This window comes from Canis lupus, chromosome 28, assembly GCF_048164855.1.
Source record: "Canis lupus baileyi chromosome 28, mCanLup2.hap1, whole genome shotgun sequence".
NCBI lineage: Eukaryota > Metazoa > Chordata > Mammalia > Carnivora > Canidae > Canis > Canis lupus.
Genome location: NC_132865.1, coordinates 24386853 through 24401629, shown reverse-complemented (window position 1 = coordinate 24401629; position 14777 = coordinate 24386853). Strand labels below are relative to the sequence as shown.

Genomic DNA, 14777 nt, shown 5'->3' with positions numbered 1-14777 from the left:
ACCTCTCAAATGTTGGTTTATTTTCATGGGCTGTATTTTTTTCACACTCACATGAAATTCTGTCTTTGTAAAGGTATTTCTATAGTTCAAGTTTTTTAAGTTTTATTTTTCCAAAGTGAAATAATTTGCTACCTTCAACATCTGCACGGTGACCGATGAAACAGTATACAAAGCTGACTTAACTAAGTAAACATCTTTCCCTTTCTTTCTTTTTTTCTTTTTCCTTTTTCTTTCTTCCTTCCTTCCTTCTTTCCTCCCTCCCTCCTCTTTCTTTCTAAAACTTTACAGAAACCAACTTGCTAGAGATTTATACACAAGAAAATGTTTAACACATTGTCTGGTGTATTGTTGAAAGTTAAAATCCTGACTTTAGTATTCATATAGAGAAAAGTGTTTATCATACATGGTTGTTCAATGACTAAATATGGATTTGCAAACAAATAGATATCTAGATTTAAAAATTAGCGTCAATTTTAAAAATGCAGATAAAATGCCCGCTAGGTTATGTAACATTATGCAGGTTTCAGTGAATATTCACCAGTGATGAATTATACCACAGGTGACCATGTGGTATATTTGTGAACATGCTAATGTGATAAACACCAGTCTGCCCTGGGAAGCAGTCAGGACTACCTCAGGCAGAGACTTGTGCCCACCTTATCTCCATGTCAGCAGGTTTGCTATACTGTGCCCTTGAGCACCTGGATTCAAGTACTCAAAGCCTCCAAAGCAGTCTTAGGGTGTGTACTGAAGTCCAAATGCATCAGCACTTACTGGAATGATTTGGGACCTACCCCAGCTTTACTCAGTTTCAATCTCTGAAGGTAGTGCCAGGGGACCTGGAAATTTTAATAGGCCCATCAGGTGTGTCTTCTAAATTATAAACTTTGAGAACCATTGCCCTAGAGGCTTTGCTCTCTTCTGATGATCTGCCTGGCTTGTTTTCTTGCTTCCACATTTTTTATTTTCTAGTTCACTTGTCTGACGTCATTTTGATAGACTTTAGTGCTCCTGAGTCTTACCTAGCAATCTGATGCTCACAGCCATACTTTATTTCAATTTCTCCTGTGAATTTTATAGCTTGACTTCTTTATTCCTAACCCCACAAACTCTCCTGGTATTTCTAGATAAGTGAAAAGAAATTCACGTAATTTCAAAATATAATAAATTTCATTTACTTTATATATATATTTAAAATTTTATTTATTTATTCGTGAGAGACACAGAGAGAGAGAGAGAGCAGAGACACAGGCAGAGGGAGAAACAGGCTCCATACAGGTGGCCCGATATGGGACTTGGGATCACACCCTGAGCCAAAGGCAGATGCTCAACCTCTGAGCCACCAGGCATCCCTTCATTTACTTTAAAGATAAAAGTTGTGAGATTTTTTTTTTACTACAGAGAAAGGTAGATTTATCATGTAGTGGGGAGAAAAAATACCAGAACATTATTTAAAAAGAGACATTTATTAAGTATCTACTTGTAGATGGGATGGATTTGACGTGAGAGGCACATCATACTATACATAAGACTATATATACACTTGGTCAAATTTTCTTCAATATTTATAATATTGTACATACCTGTGGTTAAAAAATTCTTAATGATTGTCATAGAAATAATGATAGATGTTTTTAATAGATTTTATTTATTTATTTGAGAGAGACAGAGACCAGAGTGAGAGAGAGAGCATGAACTGGGGGGAGTGGCAGAGGGAGAGGAAGAAGCAGGCTCTACACTGAGCAGGGAGTCCAACGTGGGGCTTGATCCCAGTACTTTGTGATCATGACCCAAGCGGAAGGCTGACGTTTAACTGACTGAGTCACCCAGGTGTCCCGACAGATTTCTGTTGTCATAGAAATAATGTACAGATTCAGTCATGGTAAGTCAAGAGCAAGATGGTCATACTTTATCATCTACAAGATACACGTGGTATAAAGAGAAATGCTACAAGGCATTCTTTTAGAATGAAGTTTTTTAGACAAATGTATATGTTTGACAGAGATTCCTTTAAGTACATAAGCAATTCTCTGGGAATTATTTAATTATTACTGAAGAGATTTCATGTGATGATAGTAGATTACTATGGTAAAAGATGGTAAAGGTAGATACTGTACTAATTCTTAAATCTTGCTGTTAAAGACAACTCACCTCAATGATAGACATATCTCAGTAGGATTTAGTAAAATGTAATATGAATGACATTATGATTGTATTGGAAGATACACTTCGAAGCATAGCAAAATGGTTGGGCTTGATGTCATCACCTTTAAAAGAGCTAGCAATGATAATTGTAGTAGCCCTTATGGAGTCCTTTTCTGTACTGGGCATTGTGCTGGGAGTTTTACATATATTGTCTGTTAATTCTTTGTATAAATTTAATACTAATATCCTTTTCTACATTGGCTAGAAGGCATGAACATAGCCACAGATCTGAGGAGTCATTTGAAGTGTAGTTAGTACTGGAAGCAGAGAAAAGAGAGAGCAAGGAGAGAGAGACACACTGAGAGACAGACTATGGATGATTCTGTCCAAGTGGCAGATTGTGTTAGCTCATTGCTTACAAACTACTCTAATTCTAATTTACCAAGAGCATCCTTTCTGCCCTCTGGTCCTCTTTCCTGCCCTCCCACCCATCCTCTCTCTCTCTCTCTCTCTCTCTCTCTGTCTCTCCCTTCTTGGTACATAAACAAGCAACTCTAGCCCTGTCTATATGTTCTGTCAAAGACCCTCCTCTAGCACTCCGGGTATGCCTCTGACTTGTCTAATGCTACGGTCTAAACGAGTGCCCTTCTATAAAATTTGCCTTTTTATTATAAATCAAAGGTTCAGCTGCTGACGGGCAGTGCTCAATCTCTCAAACACCAAACCTATGAGAATATTTGGTGCATTAGCTAGCGTGGCCTGGCTAGTCTGTTCACTCCATTCACAGGACGGAAGATGGTTTTTCTCAGCTGGGGAGCTTGTCCTCAGCAGAAAGTCTTTGTGGCACTGACAAGACAAAAGATGTGAACAAATAAGAGCTTGATGGGGAAGAGCAGTCCCAATAACCCGCAGGCAGATCATGGGAAGACGAGAGTGGGGCAAGGGGGCAGGGGTAGCGGCAGTGGTGAAACTAGCAGTGAGGGTCAGAAATCATGTCCTCTTCCTCTGTTACTGTCTGGTTGAGTGTTTTTTGTTGTTGTTTTTGTTGTTGTTTTGTTTTTACTTCTGTCAGGATTCTTTCTGATTATGGTACAGCTTTCCAAACAGGTTAAGTTTACAAAGGGAGATTGTGTTGGCCTTACTTATGGCAACGTTTGGTGTGGTTGTCAGTTATTTTTATCATCAGGAATAATATATCCACTTTTTAGTTTACACAATAGTTCCCATGAGTTCTTCAGAGCTTGGACAGTATATCCTGTGAGACTGTGTAAGAGGATGGAATAAATGGCCTCCATGCTTAGCTCAAATTTACCTTAAGTTCTTCTTATATTTACTAATAAAGATTATAATCACAACCAGGTCAGAAAATATGGTTAAGATTTCTGTCAAATCAGGGGGCACCTGGGTGGCTAGGTTGGTTAAGCTTCCTTCGGCTCAGGTCATGATCTCAGAGTCCTGGGATCGAGCCCCGAGTCTGCCTCCCTGCTCAGTGGGAAGTCTGTTTCTACCTCTCCCTCTGCTGCTCCCCCCAACTCATGCTCTCTCTCTCTCTCTCTTTCTCTCTCTCTCTCAAATAAATAAAATCTTTAAAAAATACATTTTTATAAAGTAGGAATGCATCTACTAATACCTATATTAATATTGGAAACTTTATTGGAAGACTGGTTAATATGCAAATTAATATAACATCTGCAGTTACCCTTTAATAAAATAACAAGTTAGCCTCCTTGCTTGGCTTTTTGGGGCTACTGTAAGAAATAGTCTAATATGGGATCCCTGGGTGGCGCAGCGGTTTAGCTCCTGCCTTTGGCCCAGGGCGCGATCCTGGAGACCTGGGATCGAATCCCATGTCGGGCTCCCTGTGCATGGAGCCTGCTTCTCCCTCTGCCTGTGTCTCTGCCTCTCTCTCTCTCTGTGTGACTATCATAAATAAATAAAAATTAAAAAAAAAAAAGAAATAGTCTAATATGAAGTATTTTATACCTTTCATAAAATTGTTATCAATAAAGCCACTTCTATAACATTGTATAGGTCCCTGTGCAAGAATCAATGTGATGTTTCCTTGTTTACATTTTTTAAAGATTTTATTTATTTGTTTGTTTGTTTATTTATTTATTTATTTATTTATTTCTGAGAGACACAGAGAAAGAGAGGTAGACATAGGCAGAGGGAAAAGCAGGCTCCATGCAGGAAGCCTGATGTGGAACTCGATCCCTGGACTCCAGGATCACACCCTGATCCAAAGTTAGACGGTCAACTGCTGAGCCACCCAGGCATCCCTCCTTGTTTACATTTTTAAAAGTATTCTGTGTTAATTTTTTTTCTTGGGTAGGAATAGTATTTAAATAAAAAAATCATTGCCACTGAAATTGGACTTTATATTCATATTTGATGACAGTTTTTACTTAATTATCACATGATGAGGGATATGAAATTGTGTATATTTTTGATAGATCTCCAGTTATATGTCCATTTTTATGATAAAAGGAAAAGAGAAAGGGAAATATCTTAAATCTACAATGTTTTGTAACAGATGGTCACCAGAGGGGAGATTGGTTAGGGGTTGGGTGAAAGAGGTGAAGGGGATTAAGAGTACTCTTATCATGATGAGCACTGAGATATGCCTGGAATTGCTGAATCACTATATTGTACACCTCCAACTAGTTTAACACTGTATGTTAACTACCCTGGAATTAAAATAAAAAACTTAATAAAACAAAATACTTAAGTGAAACATAAAAACAAAAAATAAAATAAAATGTGTTTGTAATATAGATACTTAACAGGATCACATTCTCTCAACTTCCCACTTGGGAAGTTTCATGTTGATACATATGACTTGTCACTGTGATTTAAATTTTCATAAGCAGGGGACGCCTGGGTGGCTCAGCGGTTGAGCATCTGCCTTTGGCTCAGGGCGTGATCCCCGGTTCAGAGATCGAGTCCCACATCAGGCTCCCTGTGAGGAGCCTGCTTCTCCCTCTGCCTCTCTCTGTGTCTCTCATGAATAAATAAATAAAATCTTTAAAAAAATTTTTTTCATAAGCAGGGATCCCTAGGTGGCTCAGCAGTTTAGCACCTGCCTTCCGCCCAGGGCGTGATCCTGGAGTCCTGGGATCGAGTCCCACATCGGGCTCCCTGCCTGGAGCCTGCCTCTCCCTCTGCCTGTGTCTCTGCCTCTATCTCTCTCTGTGTCTCTCATGAATGAATAAAATCTTAAAAAAATAATAAATAAAATTTCATAAGCAATCAGAAAAACTATGTCAATGATTACTGTGGAAATACACAATTTAAAATTAATGTTCTGAGTTTTAAATATCAAAAATAAAAATAAAATAAGTTTTTAAAAAATCAGAAATTTATTCCTGGATTTAAAGAAACCAGACATATTGAAAATAGAAATATTCTTGCAGAGCATGCTTAAAATGGCTATCTACTGAAAACTTTTTTTTTTGTCCAACTTAATGCATTAGTTATGATAGTTTAGGTTGTAGAAACAAATAGACTACCACATTTTAAGAGCTCAAAATAGATGTTTTTGATCAGCTCACACAACGATTGGATGCCTGTACTCTGCTTTAATGCATAGCTTTCCTCCATCTTTAGCTCACCAGGCTCCTTCCACCTTGTGGCTCCTCTCAGTGGGTAGTGCTTGTGTTAAGACTTAGTTTTGCCCCTAATCCTATGACTGTAGTGAGCACCCGTTGAAAGCTTATTTAATGAATGAGTGTGCCTATGCTAACTTTTAACTACTCCAAAGGCTCCAGGGAAGGTTGCTCTCTTTATTTTTTTTCCCCATTAATCTCTTCTTCTTCTTCTTCTTCTTCTTCTTCTTCTTCTTCTTCTTCTTCTTCTTCTTCTTCTTCTTCTTCTTCTTCTTCCTTCTTCTTCTTCTTCTTCTTCTTCTTCTTCTTCTTCTTCTTCTTCTTCTTCTTCCTTCTTCTTCCTTCTTCTTCTTCTTCCTTCTTCTTCCTTCTTCTTTCTTCTTCTTCTTCTTCTTTCCCTCCTAGGAGTGGATATATAAATTGAGGCCTGCCAAAAATTTAGAGAATTTCATGTACTTTGTGACGTGTCCATGGAGTTCTTTTCCCATTCCAGGGAAAGAGAGGAGGAGGAAAGGTGTATTAGGGACATGGATGTTATACAACAGTTTGAAATCATCTCTTTTTAAAAGAACATAGGTAATATGTATCACCATCTTTATATACGTATATATCCATACATGTGTAAGAGAGCTAAAAGCAGACCCAGAATCTCTTAACCACAGTTGTATCTGCTGAGACTCACCAGGAGGAGTCTAGGAGGGAAGGAGACCTCCATCTAGTGCATAAATATTTATGGTGTCTGAACTTGCATCCTGTCCATATATTGTATCTTAAAATAAAAACAAACAGACTTTAAGGAGAACAAGAATTACACACAAATGTTTCTGTTAAGTAATCAGAGATTATCTCCATTTTTTCTGACTTAGGGATCCAACATTACCGACACTTGCACTGAAATGCTCATGTGTGGCGTCTTATTGAAAATTTCTTCTGGAAATATTCAAGAACGTGTGTTTTTCCTTTTTGATAATCTTCTGGTGTACTGCAAAAGGAAACACAGGTAAGGTGATAAACAAGTAATATTTCAGAAATTACTTATTAATCCCCCAAAATTTTTTAAAAAAATAATGTATCAGTCTCATAGGCTCAAATTTTTCCTCTGTGCTCCTGGGAACTCAGGATCTCCTCAATTTCACATGCTCTTTAGCCTATTCTCTGATTGTTCTCTTTATCTTCTTGTCAAACATGACTGAAATGTGCCTGTCATTCAATAACACTACCTCCCCAGGAACCTTCTGGAGGAAAGAATTTTTTTTGTTGTTGCTAAGCCACATGCCTCTGGCTCTGTAGGAGAGGTAGTGTGTCTTCCGTGTTTCCCAGTGCTGCTTCCCAGCCATTTCCTCCTCTTCCTTCAGGAATCCTAGTGCATCTGAAATCCATGCCATGACTCTTTTCAACTCATTAGCTTTCCCTCTTTATTCTCATTTACAGCAATTACTATCTCCCTGCCATACATGGATTCAGTGATTCTTGTATCACTTTCTCCTCCCCCACACTGATTTTTGTGTGTGAAACACCAAAGTTTTGGATTATTTTAAACAATTTAAAAAATAAATAAGACCCTGATGAAGGATTATAAGTGTTTTTAAGACACGTAAAAAATTTTTATTTATTCATGAGAGACAGAGGGGGGGCAGGCAGAGGGAGAAACAGGCTTCCCACAAGGAGCCCGATGTGGGACTTGTCCCTGGATCCCAGGATCATGCCCTGAGCCGAAGGCATACTCTCAACCACTGAGCCACCAAGGTGTCCTGTGTATTAAGAGACTTATTCAAGAAGTATATAGTTCTCATATCATAGAAACGATATAGGAAAACTATTTTCAGCTGGATAACACGCAACTTAAGAATTTCTAGCACAGTTTCTTTGCAGAGGAATCATAAGTACTAACTGAATTTTATGGGAGCTTGAAAAAATGGAAATTACCAGCTCGTTACTGAAAAATGAGAAATGAAAGTGAAAGAAATCAAATGAAATTTTAAAATAACTTTTAGCTTGTGTCAGACTTTGATTTGGTACCTTTGATGTTCTAAACTGAGCAAAAGCACATATTTATCCACAGTAAGAACAACTGTATATTGTTCTTAGTCCAAAGCTTCCATTTGTTTTATTATTTTTTAAAATATTTTATTTATTTATTTGAGAGAGAAAAATACAGCAGGGTGGAGAGGCAAAGAGAGAAGCTGACTCCCCACTGAGGAAGGAACCTGATGCAGGGCTCGATCCCAGGACCCTGGGATCATGACCTGAGCTGAAGGCAGATGCTTAAGTGAGCGACTCAGGTACCCGCTTACATTAATTTTAAAAAGCTGGTACATAAGTCTCATTTTCTAAAGCAACCAGTGCTGTTTTGAATGGGAGGACATAAGTAAACACCAGGAGCCTCATATTTGATATCATTGATTGCATTGGTGTGTTTTATTTTTCCAAAGAATAGCTTAAATCATATTGCTTTAATACATTTTTATTAAATTTAGTAACAAAGTTTTTGTGCTTTCATTCCATTACAAGACGTTTGAAGAATAGCAAGGCATCTACAGATGGACATCGGTACCTTTTTCGTGGCCGGATCAATACAGAGGTGATGGAAGTGGAGAATGTGGATGATGGCACAGGTAGATAATTAGTACTTTAAAAATGAAACACCATTAGTAAATTCCCTCCTAAGGCAGACTTCTCACCTGAATAATCATTTGCAGTGAATTAGAGCTTAGAAATACTTGGTTAGATAGAGCAGTTGGAGGAGAAAGGTGAGATAAGGGAGAGGGGGACTATGGGCAAAGTAGAAAATTGTATTTGATTGAAACACACTAGTATTCAACACAGAGATACAAAGAAATAGCTGAACAGGAGTGACGTACACAATCACAGTTCCTGGTATCACCAGCATGACTGCAGAAAATAGGGAATGAGCTTATTTTCTTCAAGCAATACTATGTTTTATATGTATATATGTGATTTTTTTCATATAATATATTAACTGTAGAATATAGACAACTAGATTTGTTTTAGCTATACAGCCAGTATGCATATAAAGGTGGTATCGATTTGCTTAGAGGAAGGGTGGTTTCTGTATTTTAAGTGTTCGCTTAAAGTACTTTAGGTACTTTACATATTTTATATATGCATTTTTGCTATGTAGATTTGAAGATACAGACTTTGACAAGTCAATTTATCAAATCACAATTAGTCGCAAATATTAAATACAATGAGGTTAAATAAGTTGTTTTCTATTCGAAAAAATACATAGATCAGATTCCATAATATGATGATAAACTAATCTATAATATGAATGGCTAGTAAATTGGATCACATTTTTCCCCAATGACTTTAATTAAAGTTTCAAAGATATGCTTCTAGGAGAAAAGACAAGATGAAATAAAATATATTAATTATTGGTAAATGACTTTAATTCCCATATAGAGAAATGTCTAGAGAGAAATGTGTAGAGAATTTAAATCTGGGTTGGGGCACAGATCAGCTCCCCCCTACCACATACCTTTGTTGCCATCTCTTACTCCAGAGAGGAGAAGAATGGTTATCATCTGCAGGAATACGAATTTTCCGATGCTCACCTGTGTGCCATTTCTCTGACCCATTGTTAGCATCCTAAAAAATAGTGAAGCATGAGTGCTGCAGGTAAGGAGCAAAGATGTGCAGTGAGCAAAATTCGGGTGTACTCTCTTGGGAGCCAAGTTTTCTTGTGGTGAGGTTCCTCACAGGTTGAGGGGGGATGGAGGCGTGGAGCTGTGTGACAGCTGGCACAGCTGAAAATCCCTTTCTGTGCTGCAGGCTATAATACAGATGCATGTACTCACATCCTATCATGTGGGACCTAGTAGGCTATCTTTACATGGCAGGATGTGCACAATATTTTTTATAATGTAGCATTAATTCATCTTAATGCTTTGAGAGGAGACTAGTGACATTTAGGAATGTTGTCTGTCTAAATGTGAACAGCTGTCTTGCTTCAGTAACCTGATTGCTCAAGAGAATATCCAAAGCCATGTTTATACTTGAGGTGGGTGGAAGTGAGGCAGATGAAGGCATACTCAAACCTCCCCTCTGTTTCTTCTTGGCCCTATCTCCCCCTGGTGGAACCACCTGTCCCCTATTGCTTTAGTCTCTCTTTTTTTTTTTTCTTTTCCCTTTTTATGCCTTTTCATGGACACACAGCTCCTGTGTCTCACTTCCTTCCCCCTGCCCCAGATGGTGTGGTTGTCCCCATTTGTACCATCTGCACTGGTAATCTAAGTGAATTTTGGTAAATTTTGATGAATTTCATCATGCTTCCTATGCTGTGGGAAACTGGGACACTGGATAAGGAAATCTAAGAGCCCAGGGCCTTTGGAGACATGGGTGTAGGATACTATCTTCAGCATATCTGTGTCAGATGTAGGAGAGTGAGAGCCTGTGTGGAGTGATGGAGCTTTCATGCAAATGGGCTTTGGATTCAGTCCCATGAAAATGTTCTTTTAGTGCTTTAGTGATTGTAGCCTTCAGAACCTCAGTACCTGGGAGATAGGGATGTTATGGAAACAAGGCCTCAGACCCTGGTAGATATGAATTAGTGTAGAAGGCAGGACATTGCAGAATATTTAGTTATAAGTTGTCTGATGGCACCTGTTGGCACAAACTTCCAAGGTTCGGGATTCGTCGAAATATGATGAAGAATTTAATTACACTTTGTAGTATTCGGTGAAGGCCTTATTTCTTCCTTAAATATACACATGCAGCATACTGCTGGAATTTGGCTGCAAATACTTGCTATAAGGTCACTTAAAGAAATTTTAGGCTGCAGCTGGATACCTTCCCTTCATTTCCTGCAAAGAAAATTTACTTTTCTAATAAGCATGTCTACTATGTCTTTAGGAGAAGTCTATATCCTCAGCCAGGACTTGGAAATTCAAAATTAGAATTTCTGAAGATGAATAGGATCTTGAAGATCAACATTTCCACTGATGGAAATGAGGCCTCATTGAAGAACTAACTTGTCCAGCTGTTTCATACGAAGCTGGGGTTGGAGTGAGGTTTCCTTTTTCCCCCTGGCATGACTTGAGAAATATGAAGCAGAGTCTTCATATTTATATATGAAGCCCATATAAAACCCAGATGGGTTTTAAGTCAAAAGGACCATCTAGAGAACAGTGGAGAGATGATGCATCAGAATATAGAGATTAACTTTGGTTGTTTCATCTAAGAAAGGATCTGGGTGCTATGCCAACCTTCTCCTTTTTTGTTTTCTTGGTTATTTCCTTTTTTTTTAAAAAAAGATTTTATTTATTTATTCATGAAAGACACACAGAGAGAGGCAGAGACATAGGCAGAGGTACATGCAGGCTCCATGCAGGGAGCCTGATGTGGGACTCAATCCTGGGTCTCCAGGATCATGCCCTGAGCTGAAGGCAGATGCTCAACTGCTGAGCCACCCAGGTGTCCCTCTTGGTTATTTCCATCACAGAATCTCCATTTCTTTTTTGATGAGCTCAGGTTTTAAATGTTCTTACTTTATACTCTATGAATAGGTGTTCTTTTTTTTTTTAAGATTTTATTTATTTATTCATGAGAGAGAGAGAGAGAGGGAGAGAGAGGCAGAGACACAGGCAGAGAGAGAAGCAGGTTCTATGCAGGGAGCCTGACGTGGGACTCAATCCTAGGACTCCAGGATCACGCCCTGGGCTGAAGGCAGGCGCTAAGCCGCTGAACCACCCAGGGGTCCCCCAGAATAGGTGTTCTGATGCTGATAGGTCTCAGCAGAGCTGATCGATGCCCATAGACAAAATCTTTCCTACACTTGGACCCTGGATGAGTCCCTTGAGGGATGGCAAATGCTGTCAGTCTAATCTGCTCATTGCCAAAATCAAAAACAAACAACAACTATGCCATATTGTGGTATAAATAATACAAATTAATTAACCAAGATATATATTTTAAGCATGCTTAGAACTTTTGATGAAAAATTAAGAGTTCCCCCAGCTATTTGAATATGTTATAGAAATGCTAGGTATTTTTGTATGCTCTAGGTATAAGTAAAATGCTTTTCTAAGTATGAGACTCCATCAGACAACTGATCACATTGGTTTAGCTCAAGACTTGCAGAAGAAATAATGGTATTTGGAATGAGACTGAGCTTTTAGTCAATGTGTAATCATCTAAATCATTTTTTTTTACCATATAAATCTTTTGAAAAATAAACCTGATTATACTTTTACTTAAAATGTTTAGTGATTTGGATTACATCAGTTATATCTCAGAATCCAAAAAAATAATGCAATGATGATATGACATGCAGAAGTGTAAAAATTTGTGTTTATTTTAATATACCCATGTTGTCTATTACATCTTATGTGCAAGGAGATGGTAACCATTGAGTTTATGGCCAGATTTCCATTCCGTCATTCTCTAGATCCAACTGTCATTTTAGTGAATTCTATTTTAATTTTTCTTTGAAGATTCTTTCTGAGATATTAGTTGGAACATTATGCATTAAAAAGTATCCAGCTTAAGACCTAAGTAGGAAAGCTGTTGAACTTTCTGCAGTTCATTTTCTTGGTAATTTTCATAGTATATGCTTGGAAATTCATTCAAAAAGTAGCAACAGATCATTTGTATTCTCTCTTAAGAACTAGTTTATTTGTGTAGTTGGACAGAGAGCAAAATGGTGACCTTTCAGAAATGTGATCTGTAGTTCAATGTTGGGCAAACCGCAGATTGCAATACAGTGATCAAATTTGAATTGAGTAAGATGGAAAATTTTCATTCTTTTAGGTGTTCTTTAAAATGAATAGATATTTTTGAAGAAAGATTTCAGTTGTCATTTTCAATATAAATATTTGAAACCATTTAAAGATACTGAGCACATTGTTTTTTTAAAATTAAATTTTGCTTTCTCAAGAAAATTTGGAAATAACAGAGAAATAAGTTGAAAATATTGGATAATTTCACCATCTAAAGGGAAATAAATGGGAATTTAAAAATATTTCCTCCAGTTTTCTTCTTATGCATAGAGTTTTAAAAACGCTTAAACACTGATAATTATAATTTTGTATCCTTTTTTTTCAATTAAATAAAATCATCTGAATTTTAGTCATCTTTATCTTCATGTGTTATCACCACATAACATAGTATTTATTGTTACTTAATAGTCAATAAAATAGATAAGCCATAGTTACCTTAACAACTACAGTATTGTTGTATAACCTGCATTGAATACATTCTTAATTAATGAGTAGCATAAGTTTACAATGTTGAGAAGACTATCAAGCATATATTAGTTCCTTCCTAATACACTTAACATTTCCCAAGTGATTTTGGGAATTAAAAAAGAGTCAAGGGAGCTAGTTTTACTTTTAAAAGGAAAAATCAGAGCCTCTTTTTTAAAAAAATTTTTTTTGCCTTAAATAATGTCCTCTGCTATTTGGATGCCAGAAAATTTTCTTCTATTGTTCAATGAAATCAAAGATTTATTCCATAAAGTAATTTTTTCAACATTAAATATTCATAATGTGAGTAAATTGCAATTTAAAAAATTTCTCTTAGAAATTTATTCATTCACACTGTTGATCACCAGAATAAGGGCTAAACACATTGTTTAGACATCAGTTTCTTGATGTTTTGAATAATATTTTCTGTCAGTTCCTTCTGTTTCCTAGCCTGAGTATAGAGTAGTTGGCTAGCTTCCATCTTATTAAAACTCACACTATTGAAAGGATACCAGCATTTCCACTGAGAGTTATAGTAGTATTAGTTTTAGAAAAACCTCATCTCATTATGTAAAACTATGCTGAATTAAGAGTGAGGAATCTGCAAACTGCATAGTTTCAAAGTAATTAGTGAGTTGTTCAGGGCTGCCCTTTGGATTTTTCTTTTTAGAAAAAACATCAGTGCCTAGAGACAGTTGAATTTGGATATGCTACACTTAATGAATGACAATTTTAATTTTATTCCTTTTTAACACATCCTATAGAATTATACTTGTGGTCCATTGAAACTTGCAAATTTCTGCATTTGCCACTAATAAAATTCTTTCATTAAAAAATATTTTAAAATTTCTACTAAGCAAAAGCACTGTTGGGCTTTTCCATGATCATTATGTGGCTGTTTTTTAAAAATAAGTTTAGTTCAAATTTATTTTTTAGAATGAAGTTATTGCTATGATTGAAGCTATGAAGCCATTTATATATCACTAATTCTCATTTTAAAATAAATGAGAATCTATTGCTTCTTTTGCAGAACATTGATAATTTAGTAACTGATATGTGATGTTTATACTATACTTTGAGACCTCTTGTATGTATATACACATGTATATATGCTCATATATTTGTATCTCTGTTTAAAATTATTTATGATTTTTTAAATTAGCAATTGAAAGTGGCCAGCACATAAACTTTAAAAAGGAACATTATCCTTTCATTTAAAATTATTAGATGACATAAACTTGTTCCTTCAAAATATTATATTGAAGGTTATGTCAATTAACCTATTATTTGACATAGCAGATTTTAAAGTCACTTAACGATCTTGCTTTCTGTGCATGAAGCAATAGCCATAGGCAAGCTGATTTGTCTGGTTCTGAGTTTAATCATACATTTTCCAGGGGATGTTTGAATGCACAGGTTGTCATGGTTAGGCAAGTCTTCATGAAAGATGGTGGTACACTTTAAAGAGAAGAAAGAGTTGCTGAGGCAGAGAGCCAAGCTGGGTGGCTTGATGAGAGCATCAGCCTGGAGAACAGATAAGTATTCACAGGACTAGGAGGAAGGCAGCAAAGAGTGGCAGGGCCATACTGGAACACAGTGGAAAATGGTATTGTTAGATCATGTGGGGACAGTTTAAGGAGAACCTCTAAAGCAAGCTTCCATACTTTCACTTGATTCAGTGGTGAGCTACCAAAGGCAGCTGAAGTAAGGAATGGCCTGATGACAAATGTTGAAAGAAGAGTCAGCAGAGTGTGGAGAAATCAGGGCCAAGCTCAAATAATCCAGGGAGAGAAGAAAGGAAGACCCAGGTTACAGGGCTGGCTGA

The 14777-nt window shown here is 36.9% G+C and overlaps 1 protein-coding gene across 1 annotated transcript in view; it reads left to right on the top strand.

Moving 5' to 3' along the window:
- Nucleotides 1–14777, top strand: part of PREX2 (phosphatidylinositol-3,4,5-trisphosphate dependent Rac exchange factor 2) — a 283911-nt gene that overhangs the window by 93503 nt on the left and 175631 nt on the right. The window contains exons 7-8 of the mRNA XM_072804340.1: nucleotides 6617–6750; nucleotides 8262–8365. Of these exons, the coding sequence (XP_072660441.1) occupies nucleotides 6617–6750; nucleotides 8262–8365 (238 nt within the window). The remainder of the gene's footprint in view (nucleotides 1–6616; nucleotides 6751–8261; nucleotides 8366–14777) is intronic.